The following is a 25,009-nucleotide window of genomic DNA, read 5'->3' on the forward strand; positions in this document are numbered from 1 at the left end:
ACCCTAGAGTATTGATTTAATGTAAAGAAACATATGCATGGGGTGATAACAGAAGCCTTGAAAGGAAGGGCACAAGATGGTACTGGAAACTGGGCTAAAAACTCCCCAGTGGCCAATTACTGGTACTTAAAACAAATGCAGACTTGGGAGCTGTGCAAAACTAGTTTTGGGGGTGATAAAGAGAACCAAGAACAAGTATCTAGCATATGGAAAACAGCATATTCTGTCTGAATTCTCTAAATATGGAGTTGCAGACTAAATGAAGGAAGAAAAAGGTATAAAAGCATGTTAGAAAACATATAAAAATAGCCCTAAGCAGTCCTTAGGGTGAGAAGGAAGAAACCGTCGACAAACATCAATATGAAAAAGAGAAAAACTCCCCTGCCATCATCATCATGCTCCTCCTGGTGATGACTTGGGATGCTGACAATTCACCAGAACATCCCCTCAGACTGAAGTGACTGACTATAGGACCCAAAGGGGCAGTGTAAGGGTGAGCATAACTCCGGAGAAATGGGTAGATACTAGGAGGCTGGTGCATATCAGCTTTCACTCAATCTAATTTTAACTTTAACTGTTAGTGTCACATTGTAACTGGACAAGTTATAATTATTTGATTAAACTCTTAAGGCTTTAATTAGACTAACATAAACTTTTGCTTTGCATTTAGGGAGTATTCCCCCTTTTGAAGGGGGGAACACTAGAAGGTGTTGAGTAAAACATGAGTCATCAGCAAACACACACATACACACAGTGTGCTACTTCTAAATCCAGTTCAAAGATGGTGTAGGTGCATTTAAATCCTGCATTTTGGGGGGGAGGGGAAGGGACTTTAGACTTGTATATCTATCTATAGATAGATTAAAAAGTATACTTAATATACTTATATACTTTATATATATCTCATATCTTAGATACATGAGAAACGCACCTTAGAACTGAGTGGACTGAGATCACTCAAACCATATTTTTTACCCATCCTTTTTCTGTGTATAAAATAATCTTCAGAGACAGAAGAATCTGCTTATGATTACACATCTGTTATCTCAAAGGGCTCAAGAGGAAACATTTGGCTCTCTTGTGGTTATAGTATTTTTCTCTGATAATTTCTGTAACGTGCTAGCTGGCCTCCTATGTCAACTCCTGAATGGCAACTGACAGCGTTTTTTCATCATGAAAAGAAATTTTTAATGGGCTCTACCATAAATAGCTGGAATTTGCTGTTCTATGTGGAAAATACAGGATATGAGTCATTACTGACAGTGGGAGACCTTAGATCCCCTGTAGCTTTACATATCTTCTGTGGCCATATCAAGGACTGCATTTAATCTGAGCAGCACATGTTCATTCCAGATAGCTATAGGAAACAACTTGGCTCCCACTGACAAGTTTTGTAGTCCTTGTCCTCTAGTAAAATTGACTCCAGTCTTCAAACAAAGTTCTATTCATTTTGCAGTCACTGAGTTGCTGGTACCTTAAAGTAAAAGTGAGGAAAATTCAGTAATTACTGGCTTGTTTTTAGAAGACTAGAGAGGGACCATCTGACTCAGAAACCCAGACTTCAGTTCTTTCACGAGTTTCTGATGCCCTGTACTCTTTCAGAGGAGTCACTTTTATGATATATTTCAGTGAATCTTTGAACATCTTTAGTAGTTAAAGAGCAGTTTTTGCGATCTCTATTTTTTCTAACCTCTTTAAACACAGTTCAAAACCAGCATGTTATATATTTCTCCACATATTCCATTCCCATTCTTGAGAATGCTTTTGAAGTGCTTTGCAAATGTTCAGTCTCTGAGCATTTCTTTCACAGATAAAGAAGACAAGACACAAACAGTATAATTTCATTTAATTAAGACTTGGTGGAAGTGTGTAAAATCAATCAGAATACCTTCCAGAGCTCTTGAATCTCAGGCTGATGCTTCAATCAGACACCGTCCTTCTGGGTAATTTAGCTGTAGACTGTTGAGGTAACTCCAGTTCAGGAGACCTCACTTCTTGAAACCAGGGCTGAATAAACATCTTTAATGGTTTACAGCTGGCAATTTGATTCCCAAGTCTCCTTTTAAGGTTAAAAAAAAAAAATTAAAGATTTGTTTGATACAAGTGGAGACAATGTTGCTGACAGAATGGTAATAGCAGCAAAGTAATATTTCAGGTGGTCAGCAGGAACTTCCAGTGCACTTTCAAAACTAAGCAAGGTTTACTTGAAATCTCTTCCATGTGCTGTTTCAGTCTGTCCTGTCCAGTCCTAAAAATATAAAACACCAGAAGCAAAGTTTCAAACACAGATGAGAAGGCAGGCATCTTTGTTTTCCAAGATACCACTCAGCTACTAGGCAACAAAGCTAGGCTTGTTCCTGTGCACATTCTGTCTGTTTCTGATTCTGTAATGCAAAAATGCAACATCTTCAAAGAAAAGCATTGAAGCACTAAATAAGGGCTTGGGGCCACCTATCGTCATTAGAATAGCCTAGTGGTTAGATAAACTTTTGACAGGTGGAGCTTATGAGGATCACATTTCTGTGTTCCTCTGTGCGTCCCAGGCCAGAAAGGCTTAGAAAGAATAAAAACCTGAAACTGTCATAATGCTTGTAAACTGAAAAACTAACCTGAATGTTCTCCTCAAGAATGCTGTGTTTGAGCACCCTGGCTGTAGATGCTTCTTCCCTACAGATCCAGCATATTGCATTTTTTAAATTAGCATCTACAATGAATTGAGGGACTACTTACTTGCAATTTAAATTCCAGATTTGTAACTGTAGCTACAGAGAAATCTCATCTCCTGAAAAGTGGGTGGAGAAAACTCTATTTAGTTCTAAGGGCTCTTCTTGCAACAGTGAAAGTGAATAATTCAGCCAGGAATAATTCAGCTAGAATTCCCTTTTTTCTTAAACAGATGTTCTGGATGGAGCTCTCTATATTTTTTGCCATGCAATGATGAAGACATTAAGAAAAAAAAAAAAAGATTTTGACTATGGAGTTATAGAAGTCTGTATCAAACAACCAACAGACTTACTAACTATGACTGGAAAGACTTATCCGTCTATGGAGCACTCACATGAGTTGCAATTTAAATTCTGTTCTACTACGCCATATGTCAGACCAAGGCTTACAAATACTTTTCATACTCGTAGAACATACGTATGCTTTGTCCTGGGTCAAAGCTGCTTAAAACTAAATAAATAAAAAGGCAGCAAAATAATCCACCACTGGAGAGGCTAGTGTAGTCACTCAGATGGCATTCTGGAATACATTTGAACTATAAGACTCAAAAAAAAAAAAAAAAAAAATTCACAGACATGTCTAACTAAGCTACTTATGAAATTAGTAAGTAAATAAATAGCACAGGACTGAAAGGCCTTTAACTATCTTTGAACTGTTAGACAGCAGGCCAGGAAAAGGGTGGGTGGTTACATGCTTTATATTTTTAGGCGTTAACTCAAAACTGATTTAATTGCAGAGCAAACTGCTTCAGTGCTTCAAGGATTGGATGCTACAATTGCATATACACAGGCAGCTTAGAGAGGCTTTCAGTACAGAAAACGGTAGGTCAATTTAAGGGACTGATGTAAATCTACACTCTGAAGTTAGTAGTTTTGATATCTGAGACTTCTGACCCTAAAAGATGAAGGGCATAATCCTAAAACTTGGCTGGTGCCACTGAATATGAGTAGCTGTTGCCTTGTCTCTGTCTTGATTTTTCTACTGTTGTTGGAACAGTTACAGTGCGAAAGGTGACAGATTTCTGGCATTGCTCGCTAGTGTTTAAGGAGCACTTTTTGCTTTGGTAGCAAAATACTCGCATGTGTAATGGTTAAGAAGCTATGTGCAACAGAACAGACATGATAAGAACTTCTGTCATCTCCTGAGTTTTTATTGACCACTTGTTACCACTGCGTAAAAGTTCAGAGAAGAGACGTGATTTAGATTAGGCCAGTTAATATCACTGCTTGTTTGGTAGCAAAATGGATACGAAAGCTATGTTTTTTGTGATATGTGTCAATAAGGGGACTAGCCAGAAGGTTAAGGTGTATATTGTTTCTGCATGCATCACTCGATACTCTTCCTGTTTTGTGGCAGCCAGTGAAGCTGACTCATGGTTCAAGCAAGAGAGGCTCATGATGCACTGTTCACCAAGTGGCAGTCCCAAATTTCCTACATGCTTTCCTCCCATCTGGTAAGTGGATGATTCATTTATGACTCACTTTTTTCCCTCATCTTAAGAGTAGTTCTTAATGAGTCAGATAGAATGTTTTCAGGGACTCCTGCTATTGTAGAGCACTTCACCTCTACTGCTCTCATCTTCTCATCTCTCCTGTACTGTGGGCTGTGGTCTAACTTCCAAAGCAGAATCCTTTTACTCTAAATACAGAATTTGTGAAAATGCTGCTTCAGTGAGCCATTTCTGATTTGAATATGACTTTTAGCTTTGTCTATAATATTGTAACTTAGTGAGGTGGGCTCAGCTTCATGGATTGTAGCAGGTTAGATGGTGTGTGTGAAAGTCCAGGTAGCAGAGACCTCACCTGGAATGGGGCTGGAAAACCCAACTAGAAATAACAGGTCTCCATGATCTCTCTGCTTACAAATATTTGGAAATCAGACAACAAACTTAATATAGGCCCGTCCTGTTTGACTCTCTAAGAGAATCAGAGAGTGTTTCTCTGGCACCAGAATGTATAAAAACAAAATGCTACTTAAAATAAGGAGTTCTAGTCCGCACTTCTCTCAAAATGTCAAGAGCAGTCTTCCTATGTGGCCTTTAAAAAAGGTTATGAAAATAAACAAACACATAAACCTCCAGACTCCAAATCAAAACCAAATTGCTAGAATCCCACAGCCCATTATGGTTAATGGTCCTTGCTTATCCCACTGAAACAAATTTTACAACTTTTCTTACAGCTGGTAGGTTAATTGCTGCAGATCAAAGTGGCCTAATGTTCATGGCAGGCTTCTGAGTTGTTCTCTTTGGCACTTCCATCATAGCCATTAAAGTCTATCTGGAGTTTTCAGAATAAAGCTGATGAGCTTGACTTAATATAGAGGAGAGTGTGACATGCCTAAGATTGTGCTAAATAGCAGCTAATGGGCCCTGGTACCAGGTATATAATTGCCATGCGATTAAGGGCCACAGAGCTCTTCCAGGACTTGTTCACAGGCTTTTGCTACTGGGAATTTCATGTGGAGGGTCGCCCTCTGATTTTCCAGATAGTAGCGTTGACTGCAAAACTGGAGGTGCTTGTGGTGCACACAGTCCTTCTGCTGGGCATGCTAATATAAGTACAGCGTCTCCCCGTTCTGGTGGAAATCCCTGGGGCCATGTCCACAGCAGCCAAGAAAACTTCATGCTCACTGCTGTCTAATCCTCAGCAACACGGGTACAGGCTTGCCTTCAAACAAAGGACACTCTGCAGTGGATATGGAGAATTAGGGTCACACATGTGTTATTCTTTCTCTTTTACAATACGATTAGACAGAACTGGCCTGGGCTATTGTACGGGCAGATTCTAGACGGATTTTTGTATGCTAGCTCTATGTTTGGACTGCAAGTTTGATATAAATCCTTATGGTGAGTGACTGTGCTCTCTAAGCGAAGAAAGAGTAGGAAAAGGGTAGGTGTTAGGCTGATGGCTGGGTTTTGACAATCATCGGTAGGCTGCTGATCAGTGATAGGCCTTTGGGAAGTGGTTTGAATTGCCATATTTGTAATAAAAATTGGGCCAACTGATCTGCTGGCATGCAGCAATGGTCTGCATTTGTGCAAAGAGCTGCAATAATATTCTTCTGTGGCTTCTAGTAAAGTCCACAGATGGCAAAGAAGAGGTAAAAGGATGGTAGACAACTTCTGACGAACTTATCTTCTATGTATATATATGCCTTCATGTTAAACTGTAGCTAAAAATGTATGTAAACATACTCTTTACATAGAGAAAAATGCAGGTAATGCATCCATGAGATGCAAATAGCAGCTCATGTCTTTTACTGTTTTCCAAACCATATTGCCAGTCCTATAGATGTGCTCGTCACGTAAAACAGACCAGGTACCACACTCTATTGCTGCATGATAGTTCACTGGAAGAGTTTAGTAAAAAACTAGATGAAAGAAATATAAACTTTCTTCTATATTTGAATCTCAAAGGTCTTTAGTTAATTTGCAAATCATTCCATTCCATTAACAAATCTAAATTTGTGCATTTGAAATTGAGAATCTGTGGTTTATATCTTCTTTTACTTATCTTTCCATTTAATTCAAACTGAATAGCTCTTTCTCCTCAGATCATTCTTTTGCCCCTAAAGCAATTTCCTTATTATATGCTCACTAATGACTAAAACCACATCTAAATAGCATCATTCCTAATGGTTCCTTGATTGTTTAAGGATTAACCACCAGGAATAGCATGTTTTTGCAAGCAATATCTGGAAATTAAATGTCTAATGATAATGCCTAATAATAAAGAATAAAGTCAAGCAGAAAATGACATTTTCTAATTGGAAATTAAGGATAATGTAGATACTGCTCCCAAACTAAAAAATACTTTGCTTTGGTGTTTAGTAAGGTTGATAATATAGAATGTAGAAGCAAACACATGATGGTTAACAGAAATCACTACATGAAAATAAGAATTACTACATCTAGAAGAAAAACTGAAGGATGTTAATATGGTCAGCTGAAATGGATCAAATTATTTCCTCTCTAGCCACCTGGTAGCCATAGAAAGTGAAAGGTTTTCTGATTGATTCAGTTGATACCAGAAGACTGGAGAATGATGTTTAGAATAGCTGAACTGAAGAAGGGGAGTGAAAGAGACCAACTACAGACTCATTTGCCTATGCTCCAAATTGAAAAACACATTTTGGAAGGATAGAATAATTGAAGAGAATCATTCACCTTGGGAGAGAAATAGCTATGCAGGAGAGAGATAATGATCCCGGATAAAAGGAAAAACAATCAGGGTGCAGTAAGATTACTAGGTAATACTCCCAAAGATCAGACTTCAGCCTGATCAGCAGTTTTTTTTTTTTAATAGCCTTACTACAAAAAGTAGGAATCTACTGATTTAAATTTATTCATGACATAAATTTGGGACATAGAAAATAGTGAGGATGATCATAAACATATCACCTAAAAACAATTATATGACCTTGTGAAACAAAGTAATAGTAATAGGAAATTTAATTATGGAAAAGGTAAGATTATGCTCCTATGGATTAACATTTCTAGTAGAAGCTGTGGGGGCTGATCAGCTGGAAGTAATGGAGAAGATAAAGACAAGATACTATTAGTTGACTATGAGACACAAGAGGCATGTAACCTTGGAAAAAAAAAAAACCCAGTTACATTCCTAGGAGTATATTGGCTGAGGTAATTGCAGTAAAGATGTTATATACTGATGCTGATGAACCAGGCATTGGTTAATCTTTTTGTAGCTTTCCTGGTAGAAATCTACCCACTCTGTTCAAGAAGAATTAATTTAAAATGAATCTGCAATGAATTTAGGATAGCCTTTCCATCTGTAGTGCAATTATTCTTTCTAACATTTATATAGCATGCCAAAGCCTTACTTGTGCGAGCTAAAAATGTATGTAAAGTATAACTTTTCAATTCCATATGCTAAAAAATATATATGGATTAAATGTTTCTATGAGTGTCACTCAAGAACTTTAGAAACTGTAAAAGTGGTTCATGCATTGCTGGAGATAATGCTATTACATTACAGCTAGGCAAAGAAGATTTGTTAAATTATTTCTATTTAAGTAAAAAAAAAATTGAAAAAATCTGTTTCAAATGGTGATAAGAATTCAAATGAAATAAACTGTGAGAAAAATTCTGTTCTCTAAAATGTACTTTTTCAGCTAAATATTTTAATATATCTGTCACTGAACAGGACTAAGTTTCATTAAAGACGTTAATGGAATCAGGAATAGACCCCAGAATATTCTTACAGATGTCTAGTATTTTGTAGATGCCCCTGGAAAATTTGGTATGGAGGACTGATAAAGAGTAGCTATCTTCTCTTATGGAGTGATCTGCAAATAGAAGAAACTGAGAAAAAAGATCTCTGAACTAAGTCATTGCCATTTTATTTAAATGAGAAGACAATGGTAGGAAAATCCATTTCATAACACACAATGCATGTTATTCTTTATTCATTGCTTACATTTGCTGTAGCACAAGCTACCAAGTAAAAATACACACACGAAATAGACATTTGGAGAGTCTCTAGCAACACATAATGCCAATGCATCTTCCTGGATTCTTTTTGCACTCTTATCAAAATATAATAAATGTTTAGATTTTTGTTTGAAAAGATTTATTACATGAAATTCCTGCGTTTGTTTTGCTGGAAGAAATGATGTAATAAAGAAATGGGCCAAAACTCTCTTCATGTTGGCTTTCTAGCAGATTGATAATTAATTTGTCATTAGTGAAGCATACATAATTTACATGCCTCACATCATTACTTTTTGTACTAGTGTCACTAGTGAAATAGTAACAAAAAGTAGTTCCTGAAATATTAACATCCTGGCCATCCCTGCAACTTAACCATCCCACTTTCATTAAAATCTACCCTCTTTCTCCTTTCACTGGTTTATTACTTATTTTATGACTCTTATACTGACCCTCAGCTTCTCTAATATAATAAGAAACTTCCCATGTGGTTCATTGTGGTTTGTTAGGTCTGACTTAAAAAGATAATTCATGTTAATGCTCTAGATAATTATCTAGTTCAAAAGGTTTTGCTGAGACTTTTTTTAATTTTTTTTTTTTGTTAAATGGAAAGGTGGCTGACATTCTTCTCCTTCCCACCCCCTCCCTTGAATTCATAAGTCCATATATTTGCTGAACCCAGCCTAGGAGTCTGAGAAAGAAGTAGCTGAATTACCACTACTCGTAGCTAGGCAGGTCAGTAACTCCTAGCAAGGGTGAGTGGAGCAATGGAAATAAACTTAAAAGTTAACAGATGGTTCTCCAGAGCATAGTAGATGTGGAGAGAACAGGTGAGGCGGAGCTGAGTTAAAAAGTTTGAAGACTTATCTACTATCTGTAATCTGAAATCATTTTTTCCTTAAATACTTTGAAGCTTTTTTGGATTCATTACTATTTTTTCCATAGTATGTATACCTGCTACTCTCTTTCAAATAGACCTACTAGCCCAAGAGTTTTCTTTAAAATCATATTGAAGAGTATGAACTCTGTGGGGTTACCTGTTTAGCATAATCTAAATTTGATTTTTAAAACCTCTAACCTTTCTCTAACTGCTCTGTGGATTAGATTATCCTTATCTCTCTCTCTGATTGCAGTGCTTTTATCACTGTAAAATTTAATATCTGTAAGCAAGTCAAGACCACTTCCTGCTATATTTACTCTGTGATAAACCTTCTGCTTCTTTGCTATGACCTATCAGAAGTAACAATAACCTTCTCCTAACCAGCCTGCGGCTGTTGTATAAAATTATTGCAGCTGATCATGGCCTCAAATCCTTCATTCTTTTCTTCTGTTGTAGTTCTGCCACCAGCATGGCATTCTTAAATAAATGAATTGCAGATCAATTCCTTTAGGTGTCAAACATGATCCAGATAAATATGATGTTTCCTCAAGGGATAGGATACACTTTCTTGTCATTTGCATTTTATGACAGATAATAGTCAGTACTTCTATCAGTGCAATTGAAAATTTCTAATAAATTGTCACTTTTCTTAAAGAAATCTGGAGGCTTATCAGGCAAGAAAGTAGTGTCAGAGCACTCCTGCTTTTCAGACAGGAAAGTGAGACCTGACTTTGCCTAGACATTTTGGGTGAAGTCTGTTCCCACAAGTAACGTTACATGAGTAACACACGTAAGAAGCAGCACTGGAGCCACAGTTCTCAAGGTGTAGAAGGGGGAAGGCTTCCAATATGTGAGAATTACATCAAGACTAGGATATCATTCTTAAAACTGTTATAACTGACCTATTTTTTACCTTGAAGATTTATGCAGGTTCATCTGCAATTGTCTTCACTTGGTACTTCTGTGCTTATCACTGCAGAAAGTTGGTGTTAGGACGCTTCAGGCAGTGAACCACTCAGGATTTTTTTAGCTACATTAGGCCTAAAGAAATCCTTCCACATTTAATTAGAAGCTTCAGAGTAGATTTTTTTTTATAATACTTTGCTCTGGTATGTCTTATAACATTTTAAAATTGTTTGTGTGTTTGGAACCCTAGATCAAAAAAAAAAAAAAGTCTCTGCTCATTTTTGACAAGGGGTGTATTAATCTAGTTTCTTGTACTTCCATATTTCAAGTCATTTTTCCCAATGATTGTTGTGATTTTTACCTATTATCCATTTCTTTTAGCAAAAAAAAGATGTCAACAGTGATTTCCTTTTGCAAGCTATCCCACGAGTGAGATAGTGTCGATCTCTGTAGCCATTAATTCTTAGCTCTATAGGTGTGAAGTGCAATGCTACGGATGCTTAACTATGCAAAGGATTTTCTTGCTCAGAAAAGCTACTACGATTTGTTTTATATAGCTCAGTGCAGGCCAAATTAAAATTACTGCAGTAGTATGAACTGAAAGTGCTCTAAAGTGAACATAATTTTTTAAAATTATATTTCTGCATGCAGTTAAAATTCCACAATATGATATACTGCTTAGTTATATTAAGCAGCACTGTTGATCAAACTCATATTTTAGAAACGTACTAAACTCACTTTCTGTTCTGTATTGAGGTTTGCAAAAGAAAAAAAGGATCCACCTTTTTCTTTTATTGCTTTGTATTGTCATTCTTTTTTTTTTATTTTTTTAATTTTTTTAATCACGGGGACAGCTTGTTTGCACATCACTTTGCTAATTGAATGTTCTTTTATTGGTTTGCTTAATTAGATGACTCCAGACAGCATGAACAACAATAAGCTTAAGCAACATCAGCAGCTGATAGCATTGTGTTGCCTAACAACTTCAGAGCAGTTTCTCCAATTGTGCTGAGTTGCCATAGTAATATCTGCCCACTGGTGGTGGACCTGCTTAGGGAAATTGAAATAAAAACAAACTTTCAGAGTAACATCAGGACTGATACGTTAGCCACAGCAACATCAAAAAACTCAAAATTATTTCTGCCACAAATATAAATGAGGCTTAATTTGGCTGAACATCACCCCTAGAAAGATTTCTATTTTAGGATGTCCAAGTCTGCTACTTTGCTCCAATAAATATAAGTCCCTAAATATATGAGATGAGCAGAGATGAGCCCACACTCTCTTTTTATCCATGATACCATTACCGCTGCATGTTTAGGGTCTACTGTTTTCCTTAAATTTGCACTTCATACCATTGAATATTTTCAATATTGGGCAGTTAGCATGAGTATAAAATACTCACTTGTCTCATGTGAACACTTCCCAGAGATGACTTTTGACTTTTAACTCCACCTCAGTCCTATAGGAATGACTGAGAAAGTTTTGATCACTTCTATTAAATCCATGCAAATTTGCATTTTCCCAGCCTCCCTTCTCTAAGGGCTGTAGAGCTACTACTGATTCTGAAATGTTTATGACGACTTCACTACCCAAACTCTGCCCGTGCACTGAAACATTTTTAGCACTGAAAAATAGAAATAGCTTTCCTATGCCAAGATGAAGGTGCATCAGGTATTTGTGGAGTGTTATTAAGAAGTGCATAATTCAGCAGTTCTGAAATGATTAAGGCATCTAATCTGTTGTTAGCATACCAGCCACAAAAGGGCATAAGTACCTGATAACATTAGAAAATGACATTCAAAAACTGATAGTAACGCTGTATTTCTACAACCTGCTTTCTCTAGGTTGGCACTGTAATTTCTTCTTCTTCTTGGGATAGAACCATGCTTTATTATGTTTATTTAACTTGCTACAAATATTCCTGAGATAATCTCGTTCTTCTTTTTAAACAATTCAACTATTTGGAGAAGAAAAAGAAAAGGGAGGGAGAGAGAGAGCTTCTGTAGATGTCAATTAAAATGATCTTTTTTTATTTCAGAACGCCTCTGAGTTCAGAATACTGCTGAGTCTTCTCATTTCTTCAGAGTTTTTCAAATGCTTTATGATATATGCTATAATTACAGGGCTGAGCTTTCCTGCCCTGGAAAGCTAACGTAGTAACTCTAGCCCAATAAAAATTATTAGACCATCTGTTTTGTTTCACTGTCCTATTCAGACAGAGAGAAAAAACACCTGAATCACTATCTGTACAGAAGATACTGGAACCTTTAATCTGGATGCATGTTTCCAGAGTTTGTTATAACTTTGTGGAACGATAGAACACTTTCCCCCTGCCATATGGTCTGTCTGTCTATTTAGATTCCTTGGATTAAAATTAAATTTAGTCAAATACTTGGATGAAATGATATTTTAGTTTGGCCTCTATAACAGGGTTTCTTCCTTCTCTAAGCAGTTACTGTTTGCTTTCTTCAATATGCTAGACAGCACTGATATTAACTGATAACCGGTGCTCTAGGCTTCTGTCTTTGAACTACAGTGTCAAAATCTCCATTTTTGAAAGTATCTATTGTCCCATCCCCGTCTGCCTTAACTGTATGAAATTCAGTATGATCAGAGTGGGATGCTTTTTAAACAGAAACAGTATGGAATATTAATTGGGTGCTGATGAGATATTTGCTTTGTAATTTGCAGACTGTCATTCTGATTTAAAAAAAATACTGTATCTATGGAAACAAAGTGTGGAAAATAGCTTTTACATCCAAGGAATGTTCAAGGAAAATGGTTAGGTGGGCTTAAGAATCCTAGCAGTTGTCTTAGTAGTAAAAGTCAGGGCATTGCTGGTATGAAAAGGAATGTAGCAATGTGCTGCATGTAGGATCCTAACATTTTAAAGCTAAAAGAGGGAAGCTTGTTCGTTCTAAACTAGTTAGAAGTTCTCTATTCATAGTAAAAGTGATTTTAATTGGCTAAGAACAAATAGGTGGATTTTAACTGTGTTCAGATAAAAATTGTTTTAGCAAATTATATTTGTGCAAATTACTTCATCAATTTTTTTTTCTTTGCTGCTTTTGTGAATTGTCATATCCTAATTAAGGAGATGTCCCAGTATAACATTTAGATCCTATTTATTGTTAATGAGTTGCCCTAAATGCTACAGGAGGTTAATAAGCAATATTGCGCCACATTTGCCATTGTTTATTTAATATTTAATTTAGATATATTTGTATTCTTCATCTCTCTTTCTCTTACATTTTATTTTCTGACTAAAAAGTATTTGCTAACAAACTGCAGTTTTAGAAAAGCTCCTGGCATTAACAATTCAAAGATACTTTTTTCTCCAAGAGATTTCTTCAGCTTTTTGACCTCCTGTGGTTACTATTTGGTCTACTCAAAGCTTCTATAAAGCTGTGATGCATGTAGTGTTGTCATAGAAAATGCGGGAAACGTCTGCATTCTTTTTATGAAAAATATTAATATGTGACTTGAGTTCACTCACTCACCCTTTCTGATTTATTGATGGACTTGGAGGGTCATGATCGTCCTTAGTTGTTGTACTTCGGTCCATATTACGAACTTGTCTTGGAGAACTTGAATTGGCTTCCTTCTGGATGAAAGTAAATAAGATTTGCTCCAGGAACACACACAATGCTTTCCAACCATAAATGGTGTTCAGTTCAAGGGACTAGATTAGAGCTTGTCCAGAGTAAATCTCCTTGACATACATGTAACATGGAAATTATAATCTCAGCTTTACAGAGCCATTCCTATTGCAGTATATTATTGAGATAAGTAACTAAACCATGAGGAGACTGCAGTAAAAATACAGCTTTAACAGAAGGATACCTTCCTTAGAAAAAAGAAAGGAGCAAGCACATTTTTTCTTCAGTGTTTCATTAATCCAAATTATTTAACAAAGTATTGTTAATGAAGAAATTGATGTCAGAAGAAAATATTAAATCTTACTTGTGATGTTGTTATAACTATTTTATATTTCAAGTCCATATGTTATTTCTAATTTATGTGGAGTCAGGCACAAGGGCTTGCTTGTTGATTTACTTAAAGGAAAGGCTTAAACTGGGAGAATAAACAAAACCTTATTTAGTGTACCCCGCTTTGGCCAGCGTTATACCAGGACAGTGATCTGAAATCCTGTGCCAATATTAATTCCTAAAGGTTTTGGGTAAAGGCAAATGTATGGGACGCTCTCGGACGTACACTGCACAGCCAAGCTGCAGCTGGCAGCCTTGGCTAACAGGAAGCATTTAAAAGGTAAATAGACTATTTCAACTACGGTGGAAGGAGAGTCCAAAGTGCAATGGATAATTCTTTTCAGCAGGAACAGAAAGAAACAATTTTGTTCAAGCTCTTTTTCAGTGAAATATTGTTCCTCGGGGGCCAATAAAGGAGCTGGAGTGTAATGCAAGTTGTAATGAGGAGAAAGCTCTGTGGCACCAGAGCCCCCTACTGAATGTGAAACCAGCCTTTGGTAGAGTTAGAGTGACTGCAGGAACTGTTTTGCAATGGTATTCCATTTAAAGTGCTTGTAACATTTGTTTTTCGTTTAAAATTCATGCTCCTTTCCCATGGTGTGTGTTCTAGGGGAAAAGAAGCTAGTGAAAGTAAAATTGCACTTACCGCTAGTGAGAATCCACCTCAGGAGTTTTTCCTTGGGTTCATTTTGTAATCCAGAATCTGAATGTTTACTTAGACTTCTGGGATCCTTAATTTGACCTGTGCTAGACCTGCTTGTAAAAGCAGTGGATCAATTTACGGGCAACAAAAGGTGAGACAGCCGGAGGAAATAAAAGGAAAATGTGATGTAACAAGAAAACTAGAGTGAATGAACAGGCAGACGACAATATTGAAGATACTACATGCAATATAATCTAAACGTGAATTGCCAGAATATGCATGACTGAGCCTTTGGATATGTTAACACTTTTTAAAAGCCCACATAAGGCATAAGACTTAAGATATTTTAAAACTACAGTGTAAAACTGCTATTATTGCATTGGTGGAATATGAATGTTTCTTTGTTTAAAAAGAAACAGAGCCCAGTGAGGAATTCAGTTATATTGTAATAGATCTAGCAAAAATTACACCTTTTTGCTACATGCCATAAAAATTGTTTACATAGGTTAAAATATTTTAGCAGTTAAGCATTGTTCTAGAGTTTTTAGACAATTGAGTTTGGAAATATTCTTGTGGTGGCAGTGCAAAATGATATATCTGCAAAACTATTTGTGAAGGAATATAGGTTTTATCTAGCCGTAAGTAGTGAAGTTCTCCTTAGTGGATGGTACAGCTCAGTTTTTCTGACTTTTTGTTTCCATTATGGTTTATAGGAATATTTCCAGATCGTCTTTGTGAGCTGTACGTTTTGTATGGTTTGGGATGTCAAAAGTCTGCAAATGTTCCTAGATGTTCCAGAGGCCACTGGATTTGTTCTGCAGTGGAATTTCTTGGAGAAACGCACCTTGAAGTTGAATGAGTGGGGTGTTAACTTGTAAAAATTAGTGAACAGTCCTTACGTGGAGAATTTGGAGCACTCTAGCACTGGAAACAGCAACAAAAAAAACCCCTCCCAAATGCCTTTTTTATTTGGCGTTCTGATTTTCCCTTTCCTTCTTTCAGAAACATGCCGAGGATCAGATGAAAATGGTAAATACACAGGCAGAATCCATGATGAGACGCACGCTTCACTTTCAGTTATTGCTGGGGAGTCTGTGATATCAGGAGACTAAGCAAATCACGTGAAGTCATACAGGCGACCCATGACAATTATAGACCATGTGTCTCCAACCTCTCAGGCTAGTGCACTTAACAGTGACACATTTTTACAGTGTGGCCATTATTATACCAATTTCATTGAGAAGATAGCAGCATTAATAACAGGTAAAAATGAAAATAGTGAAGTATTTGAAAAGTTGAAAAGGTGACTGGTAAATTAGTAGTTCTTCTGTAATAGTATTTGGACAGAGAGCAGAATTTTACTTAGGATCTAGGAGGAGGTACATCCTAAGAATATAACTGAAAGCAACTGCAAATCAAATAGTAGGAAACTTATTTTACATCTAGCAGATAATATGATCACTTTAGCATAATTTGCACAAATTATATTGCAGTATTCCTTTCAAAAATGAATCACAGCGATTCAAATTTTCCAATCCAGTTCTCTGGATCAGTGAGTGTAAAAGAAGTTTTAAAAAAATAATCATCAGAACATATTCTTAGGTTGTCATATCTGTTAAATAATTTTGTAAGGTTCTGCGTGTATATATAGCTGACTTAGACTGGTTTTGATTGTACTTGTAGTGTGGTCCTAACAAAACATACTGAAAATCTTCATCTGCAAGAGCCATACTTCAAGACAATAGTTTGCCCTTTTTACCTGTTATTCATAGTTTTGCTATAAGAGCAAAGGAAACTCCCCTTCATTTGAATATTGAGTATATTTCCTTTTGTATTCATGTAATCCAAAATAAACTATTTATGTTACATACTTTATTTAGATGTCATCAATAACTAATATTTCTAAGAAGTGATTTGGAAAGGAGAACAGTACAATTCCTTAAAATGGTATCTTTTTGTCAAGGGAGAAAGGATATCGGAATACAAAAATATAAGAATAAAGAATTGTTAAACTTGGAATTTCATTTGGATGGTTAGTGTTTGTGGAGACACACTGTTCACTTACAGAATCACAGTTTACTTACCTAATCATTTGACTTGAGTAATATTAGAAAAAGTTATAAAAATGGATTCTCTACCCTCTTCAATGTTCTTTCAAGTGTAAGTGGATACAGAAGGTATCCTATGTCTGTCTTTTAAATTCTGCTCGCAGGCTTAAGATATGCATTTTTCCATGTGCCAGAATGATTTTGCTGTGAAATACAAGAGAAGCCTGAATGATAGAATAAACCAACTGAGAATAATAAACATTATTTTCCTACATTTAATACAAGAGAAAATGGACTTTAAAAAAGAATGGACTTAAGCAGAACATGCCTTAGTGTACTATATAGCAAAAATGTGGAGGTGAATTTTCTATTGATTACAAGTAAGCTCTCTTGCAATGAGACCTGATAGGATGGAACCAACTTGTACTATCAACTTTGGGTTTGTATTTATAGAAGGCTAAATCTTGCACCAACTCAAATAAACAGATCATACAAAAAACAATATAAAATCGAACCTTAAAATGCCGATGCACTGTTACATGAGTATCCTTTAAAATGCAACTTTATCCATTTCTGTTTATTGTAAATCCAGTCACTTTTCTGCAGGTAGTTGAGAGAATGAGAATGTGGAATATACAAATGACTTTAGTCTAGGACATGATATTTTATTGTCTGTGCTTGCTTACTCAAGTCCAATTTTGCTTTGTGCAGCTGTTCGTGATTTTATTCTCCTTTGTCAAAATGCCGTTCTTGCATAGTATTTAAATGTTGCCTAACTACTCTTACTAGTAGAATAAAATTTAATGTTTTTTTGGAAGAGGTTCATTTTAGTTCTGCCTTGCAAATTTATTTTTAAATGGGGGACAGAATAAATGCTAGTTCAAGTCACATTTTTGTGTAGTGAGCATAAAGAAAGTAGCACGTGGATGATTGTCCTTCACATCTTAAAGGTGTGCCACTATTTGGTAGGTGCATCAGCATTAAATTTCTACTCTCATTAAACCTGAACAGTGTATTTGTAATGCAATTGTGATCAAATAGAACAGCTTTAAGGTGCTCATATAGATGATTACACTAATAAATTTTATTGTAACTGCTGTAAAGTCTTCTAGGGTTATGGTCTGTGCATTCATTGAACTTCGATGTTGCAGTTCAAAGAAGCAAGAACCTCTTCTGACTTTAACCACTGGAACTTATTTCTTTTAAAGTCTAATTATTTTAAGGCAAAGTGAACAGTACTCCAAGACTTTGATTATTAAATAGTCTGCTTTGTAACGAAGTGTGAGCAAATGTTATTTCCATCTGTGGTCGTCTCTGAAGACTAGATAAGAGAGGAGTTTTTTCTAAGAACATTTTGAACATGATGCATTTGCTGTTGTAAAGGCCAAGTTTATAGAACTTTTGTATTTTAGTATTACTATTTGGAAAATGTGGAGACTAAATTCTTCTGTGTAAATGAGATTACAGATAAAGGACAGATTGGCAACTCTGCACTTGAAATAAACATGAACATTAGTGTCCTATTGCTGTATTGTAATGAATTTCACTTAATATGTTTGATCTTAAAGGTCTCCTATAGGATAAAGGTATATTGAATAGTCTATGCTTTAGCATGATTTAGTTATAAGGATTCTTCTCATGTATCTGTTCCTTCCCCGTGTAACAACAACTAGTTGAGCTACGTTTTTTTATATAGAAAAAAAACAGATGTCCAGGACCTGGTTTTAATGGTTTTGAGAAGTATAAAGCATTTTCAGTGATAACTAAAATCAGTGGGATTTAAAGGATCAGTACTTTCCAGGATCAAATGTTCAGACGAGGACCCAGATTGCCAAGGTATGAGCGAACGTTAGTAGTACTTTGAAATGCTTTTAAGAAAACAGAAATTCCAAAAAGCAGAGTGCTGATGCTACATGTTCCAAGTAGCCAATATCAAGAACAGTTTTTGTTCTGTTCTGTCTTGGTTTTTTATTCCTTACTAACTTAAGAGACTCCTAATTCATTTTCAGATTCACTTCTGTGGACAATTTACATCACAGACACAGCTTCAAGGCAGTGTTATATAAATTATGCACCCATGCCAGTATTTCTGTGAAGTCCTTGCAACTGTCCTTGAATGCTTAATGATCAAGGGAAAATACGTTCATAAAGTGGCAAATAAAGAGACTGCCTTGTTTCACTGAAATATAGCTTCTCCAGATTTAAAGGACAAATACAAAATAAAATAAGCTAACTCCAAAGAACTCCTGTTTTCTAATTTTACAATATATGGCTAGATGATTAATATCAGTAATATTGTTATAATAATATCACAATGCCTAATAGGTGTAACTGCTGCATAATCAGTAAAATGCTCCCGGGATGATTAGTTCTTTTTCCTTCTTTTTTTGTTTCTGTAGAGGCCAGCAGCTGTACCCCCTAAAAAATGGATCTGCTTGATTGAATTGTGACTTGTGGCAGAGCACAAAGATACTTTACAGCTTTAAAAAAGCTAGCAGAAATACTGGATGCTTCTCACACGTAGCGTCAGGCTAACTTACCTTGCCACTGTGGAAGGTCCATGTTGTACCTGGTCAAAGCTCACTCCGTAACCCTCACGGAGAGCACACCTGACCTGCTGGTATGGCAGGTCTGCAATTCAAACTAAAAACTTAGTTGTAGATACAAAGTTATATAGGTGATAATTTAACAAGGTACTTAAATATGGGCCTAATTTCAGGCATCCTCAAGTGGAATATTCATGTGTTTTAAATTATGCACTGTCTTACATACTTTGAAGTAGGACTGTAGTTACAGTTTTCATTATTTGCTTTTCTGAAATGGAGTGTGTAATTTATGCAAATTTCCAAGACATTTTGTTTATCAGTTACTTAAAAATCCAAAATATTTGTTTTTCACATTTATTGTCCTGTTTATACTTTCTGTTCAGTGAGTGGATTCTTGGCTTGAGACCAATGAACTGTTTCCCATATAATTAAATCTTAAATGTACTTACATGAAAAGGACTAAAATGAAAGGAATAAGAGGATAAAATGCAAAGATTTAATTTCTTTAATGTGATGGGCAGTTTTCTAAGTTTATCATTCTTATTTGTTCTTAATGCTGGCCTTAGCTTTTGAAAAAAATGCAAACTCTGATTAGAAACTATTTAAAGAGCATAAATTCTTCACTGGGGAATGCTTTTTAGATTGAAACTCCATGTCATTTCTTGGATGTTGACGACACTTTCGGACTGGCTGACAGTGAAAAGAGTATGGGCAAAAAGGGCTACTGCATTATTGTGATCAGAATGATAAGTATTTTGGTTTTGTCTCCTGTTGTTTGATTTCTTTGCTGTTGAAGATTTAATTTTGTTTGTTTCTTTTTGAATTTGAGCTCTCCAGCATGTCTATAAATAGTTTGTGTCTTCCTTCAGGATTAGATTAGGTCTATTTTTATTTACCCTGAATTTGTAGCAAGAATCTTGAACATAAACCTTACAAAGCTTTTTTTTTTTTTTGTCATTTTTGGTGCATTCCAGAAAGTCTTTTTAAAGTTTCTCTCTTCATCCCTCTTGCTGAAGTCTTTCACACAAAATGAAAAAGAACTGTCTGAAAAATACTGATAGGTTATGGGAAACTTGAAATATTGTATATATTTTTTTTTAGATTTCCAGCAAACAAACACTGTTTAATCCACAAGCTAATTGCTGTTAAAAACATGTGGAGAATAGGAATAATCAGAAATTGTGGACTAAAATGATTCAACAGAGCAAAACACGTCTTAATTAGAAAGTCCACATTTATTTAAAACTTACACCGGTGCCAAGCATAACTTGCTTTGTGCTGCCCTCAGTGCCTTGGCCTTGTGGTAACTTGCTGAATATGGCTGTACAGTGAAAGCTGGGCATCATAACTTTTCTTCTGCATGATTTTGTGCCAGAGATACAGCCATTTTATCATACACTATAACCTATTACATTTGCCTGAACTTCTGTATGTTAACTCTTGGATACCAAATATTTAAATTCATAAGGATTCAGATTAGAATAATAAACTTGCTCCTGCAATTAGTGATATGAAGAAGCATTAGAAAAGGGTTAAAAAGGATATACTTTACTAACTTCATGTCCTGAACTATGTCTTACAGATGCACAAATAAGCTCTAAATTACAGATGGGGGTAAAGTTAACCATAACGGCCTTGTTTAACTTGTCCATTTATGGCCTACTATTAAGTCCCTTTGGCTCTGCCCCTGGATTTCATTATGTAACGAAACACTGCTTAACAAGCTTAGATCTGCCAACACAACCATATTTGGCAAACTTTTAAAAGGTGGGTGTTATTGCCTTTTAAAATCCATAAAAGCATAACTTTCCAAGCAAATCGGTTGTTTCATGTCTGACATGGTTGGGTTTTGTCATTTGAAAAAATAATTTGGAGGAAGACTTTGTGATGTTTATTTACCTTCAGCAAAGACTATAGCCCAATTTAAATAATTGTGAGCAAGCAGATTAGGCTTGCTTTTGAAGTTCAATCTGAGCTATCATCGATGACTTCCTAGCTTTCACAATCTCCTGAGGAAATCTAAAACATGCATGTTTTATTTTCTTCTTCTCCTTCTTCTTTGAAAAAAGAACCCTCATTACTGCTGTTGGCAGAGGCCATAGCTGAAGAAAATTTTCCCCCTTTTGTTTATCATGAAGTGACAGATGGAGACTGAAGAAAGGTACTAGGGAATAAAAATTATATCAAAATAGAAGCTCCAGCTTGTTTAGGAAGTGGTTACAATGTGGGAAGAATTTTTATCTGCTAGTAATTCAGCAGCACAATGTTAAGAGGTGACATTTATTTTGTTATAACAAGTAACGGCTGTGTTGACCTTCTCAGGACTTATTTTAAGATAGTTCAATAACTTTGTTTTCAAGAAAGTTTTCAGACATTTTATAGTCCACAAAACAATGTACCCGTTACTATCTTACACAGATTTTTTCTAAAATACCATTTGGTACTGAATAGTCAACTGTGATGTTCTTGCAAACAGAAATTTAAATTGAAAATATTTATTAATTAGAAATGTGAAAATAAGAAGAGAAATATTTCTATGTAAGTGGATTTTTCACTGATGAACACTGCTGTGTTCAGTGATCAGCCTGAAGGCCATGGACATGTTGGCTCACCTGCTGTTCTGAGTGATGCAGCAAAAATTTTTTGCATGGTTTTCAGCCTTTCTGGACTAAAGGGATAGGAAAACATTTCTAGAAAAAGCACCTGGATGTGGACATTTTCTTTGTTTAAGTTTTACTTTGAGATATACGTATTTCTTTAACACTAGCTCTTATGAGGGAAGGAGAGGAGGAACTTACAGGGGAATGGAGAAGAGTTTTAATATTATGTGCTTGGCACCTTCATAGGTTTTTTCAAAATGCTGTAAGATCTTCTAAAAAGTAGAGTAGGTTATGTGTATATTTCATTGAAACTGAAAAATATTTAATGTCTTAGGTACTCTTTGTAAGCAGAAATTTTAGGAACTATGCAAATCTACACTAATGAGGACTAATGAGCCATTATGTAAGTTATTATTTAATTGATTTGAATACAAGTCAGACTGTACGAACAATGCAAGTTTCTTCATGCAAGTAATGGTTTTTGCATATGCAAATATATGCACTTGGAGCTTTGACAATCCTCAGCAAATTCCAATGTGATCTTTTGTGAGAGTATAGAACGCTCTGCCAAATGTACTTTCAGATAATTTTTCCGAGCAAAGTTGGAGTCTAAAAATTTCTCAAGAAAGCTTTAACTCATGCAATTTCCTGCCAGTTTTGCAAAGGCAAAAGCAGAGATGAGCTAAGTACACTTTTGATAAAAGTCAGATAAATGAAATGATTTTTAATTTTCCTTTTACCTATGTCACAAATTGTAAACCCTGCTAAATCACAGATGGAGACCATGGCAGAGGTTTTCCGCAGCTTGAATTTTCCTTCTGTCTATTCTGTGCTTTACTCACAATGCCATACATATCTCTAAAGTAAGATGTGCTTTTTCACCATGTCAATATATCAAAAGTCTTCAAATAGTGACCCAAAGCATATGTCTGTCTAAAAGAAAAATTTCATTTAAAAGAACTCTAAAATCTGTGCTGACGCTTGCTTTGAAAGGCATAAAGCATGATAATAGTAAGCAACATCCAATGGCCTAGAATGTACCACCTCAGTTTAACATATATTTCATCTACTCTGAATTTTAAGAACTGTTTACAGAAACTGTGTTTAGTTAGGTTACTTTTTATTGTCATCAATAGATAATGTCAGTCAGATGGCTCTGAATCTGGAGAAGGCATTACTTTGACTAAGACTTCACTGAAATTAAATTTGGAATTTGAATCAATGCCCAGGAATGATGTCAGATATAACAGATTAAATTTGCTAAGGTCTCTTCATTTTAAATGTGTTTTTAAAACAAAGCAGATAATTCTTCCAGACTTTGGCCCTTTAGTGCTTTTAGCCTTTGTTTGGGCTGAATGAACCATTATATTTTAGGTTACTGAACAATAAATTTTAAATCCATTCTGTAGTACCTTCGTATACAAATACATGGATTGCATATGTTTCAACAGTAATTTATAAGTAGTAAGAAGACCAACACTTCATCTGTATCTTTTGCATACTATTGTAATTATATTTTTATATTTTGGAGGAATATGAGTAAAAGAAAAGGCAGGGAAATAATTACTGATGTGTAGTATTGCTTACTATGAATCCTCAGAAATGAAATGTGTGAAAGGGTTCTTCAAATACTTAATTGTGAAAGTGGTATATAACACATAGGAAAATAATTAAATAATTCAATTTTTTTTGTCTCTGATAGTATTAGATATACTTGGCCAGGATTTCATATTATTATAATGAGATAATTTTGTTTTTGTTCCATCTGATGATACACTTATGATCTGAAGTTTGAAAATTACTAGCCTTTTTATTTTTATCCTATATTACATTAATAGCAGTTGTCATTATTTATCTAATCTGTTAAAAATCCTAATAGTATAATTAAATCAATTACATCCTGCAGCAAAAAATTCTGCAGGTAACTTATTTAGTCTATATCCTGCTACTAGAGAGAATATGAAGTGTGCAGTTTTCAAGTACTTCTTTAAAAGAACTTTTAATTTACTGGAAATGCAGTCTCAGCTCATAGCAGTGCAAAGCACAACTTTACTAATACAATTTCATCTGTGATGGCAGTACTTTGCTGTATATTAGAGTTAAAGGATCCTAGTCTTGGTTGGAAAAGACCTCTGGATGTCCTCTAGTCCAACCTCCTGCTCAAATCAGTCCTAATTAAATCAAGGTACACTCAGGGACTTGTCCAGTCAAATATAGAATAACTGAAAAAGTTGGAGGTGTTTGGGCTTTTTGGAGTCCCAAACTGGACACAGCGCTCCAGATGCAGTCTTGCATTCACTGCCAAGTAGGAAGGATCACTTCCCTGGTCCTGCTGGCTACGCTCTTACACTCTACAATGTGTCCCACTGTCCCACACACTCTCATAGAGGGCTTAGGGACTTGGGAGACCTGAGGACAAGCCTCACCAGTGAAAACTGAAATATTCTTTTCTCTTCTTTTTAGTGCCTCCTTATCTGCACCTGTGTGTGCACCTCTCTTTAACCAGTGCTTGTAACTGTCTCAATACCAGGAGACTTCCTTGGCTGAGATCAGTCAGAGAAGACAGGTGGAATAGGTTTTGCCAGTCCTGCATAAAGAATGTTGGCTAGAATGCACCAAGGTGGCCTTAGTTTCTGTTATTTCTATGGGACTTTAACACATGAGGGTGATGATGAATAATGCCTGAAATAAGGTAGTACAAAGGTCATCTTTATCTCACTGTTGCATTCTTCTTTCTGGGCTTTGGTGGATGTAAAGGTCTCTGCGATCTGACCTAATACCTTTTAAATATCAAGACATAATGCTACCTTCTGGTGCTGATGCTATGAAATGTTTGTGTTAGACATCCTAAAGTAATTAATCTCTTTGATCTCTGACGTGATTCATGAATACTGTTCTACTGTTTTAGAAAAGCAGAAAAAAATGTTGATTTGACTTCTGCAGCCAAGTATAATATGAAATCTTTCTATCGTGTTCTGTCTTTATACTTTTACTTCTGCTTTGTACCTTGTATGCTCATATCATACTTGGATAAGTTTTATTTCTGCTTGTTTATCTTTTTTCCTTCTGTTTTTCCCATAGTTAGACATCATCTCTCACACTCTGACACAAGCCATTTATGAAATTCAGAAAGAGAGGTGCAAAGTTCCTGTAAAACTTCCAGCTGCTTTTTTTATACAAAGTATCTGATCTTTTATGCAAAGGGCATGTAGCTTAAAAATGTA

General features: G+C 35.6%; 1 protein-coding gene and 1 long non-coding RNA gene across 2 annotated transcripts in view; one reads left to right on the plus strand and one right to left on the minus strand.

The window, feature by feature from the left end:
* Positions 1-1,829: 1,829 nt before the first annotated feature.
* On the minus strand, positions 1,830-14,734 carry LOC104145020 (uncharacterized). Its single transcript, XR_694222.2, has 3 exons — positions 14,595-14,734; positions 13,460-13,563; positions 1,830-2,248 (listed from the first exon to the last, which is right to left on the minus strand). It is a non-coding gene; the product is annotated as an uncharacterized lncRNA (long non-coding RNA).
* PDE1A (phosphodiesterase 1A) overlaps positions 3,472-25,009 on the plus strand; it is a 190,286-nt gene continuing 168,748 nt past the window's right edge. The window contains exons 1-2 of the mRNA XM_009676321.2: positions 3,472-3,545; positions 4,081-4,177. Of these exons, the coding sequence (XP_009674616.2) occupies positions 3,491-3,545; positions 4,081-4,177 (152 nt within the window). The 5' untranslated portion in view covers positions 3,472-3,490. The remainder of the gene's footprint in view (positions 3,546-4,080; positions 4,178-25,009) is intronic.

Source organism: Struthio camelus, chromosome 6 (genome assembly GCF_040807025.1).
Source record: "Struthio camelus isolate bStrCam1 chromosome 6, bStrCam1.hap1, whole genome shotgun sequence".
In the NCBI taxonomy this organism is placed as follows: domain Eukaryota; kingdom Metazoa; phylum Chordata; class Aves; order Struthioniformes; family Struthionidae; genus Struthio; species Struthio camelus.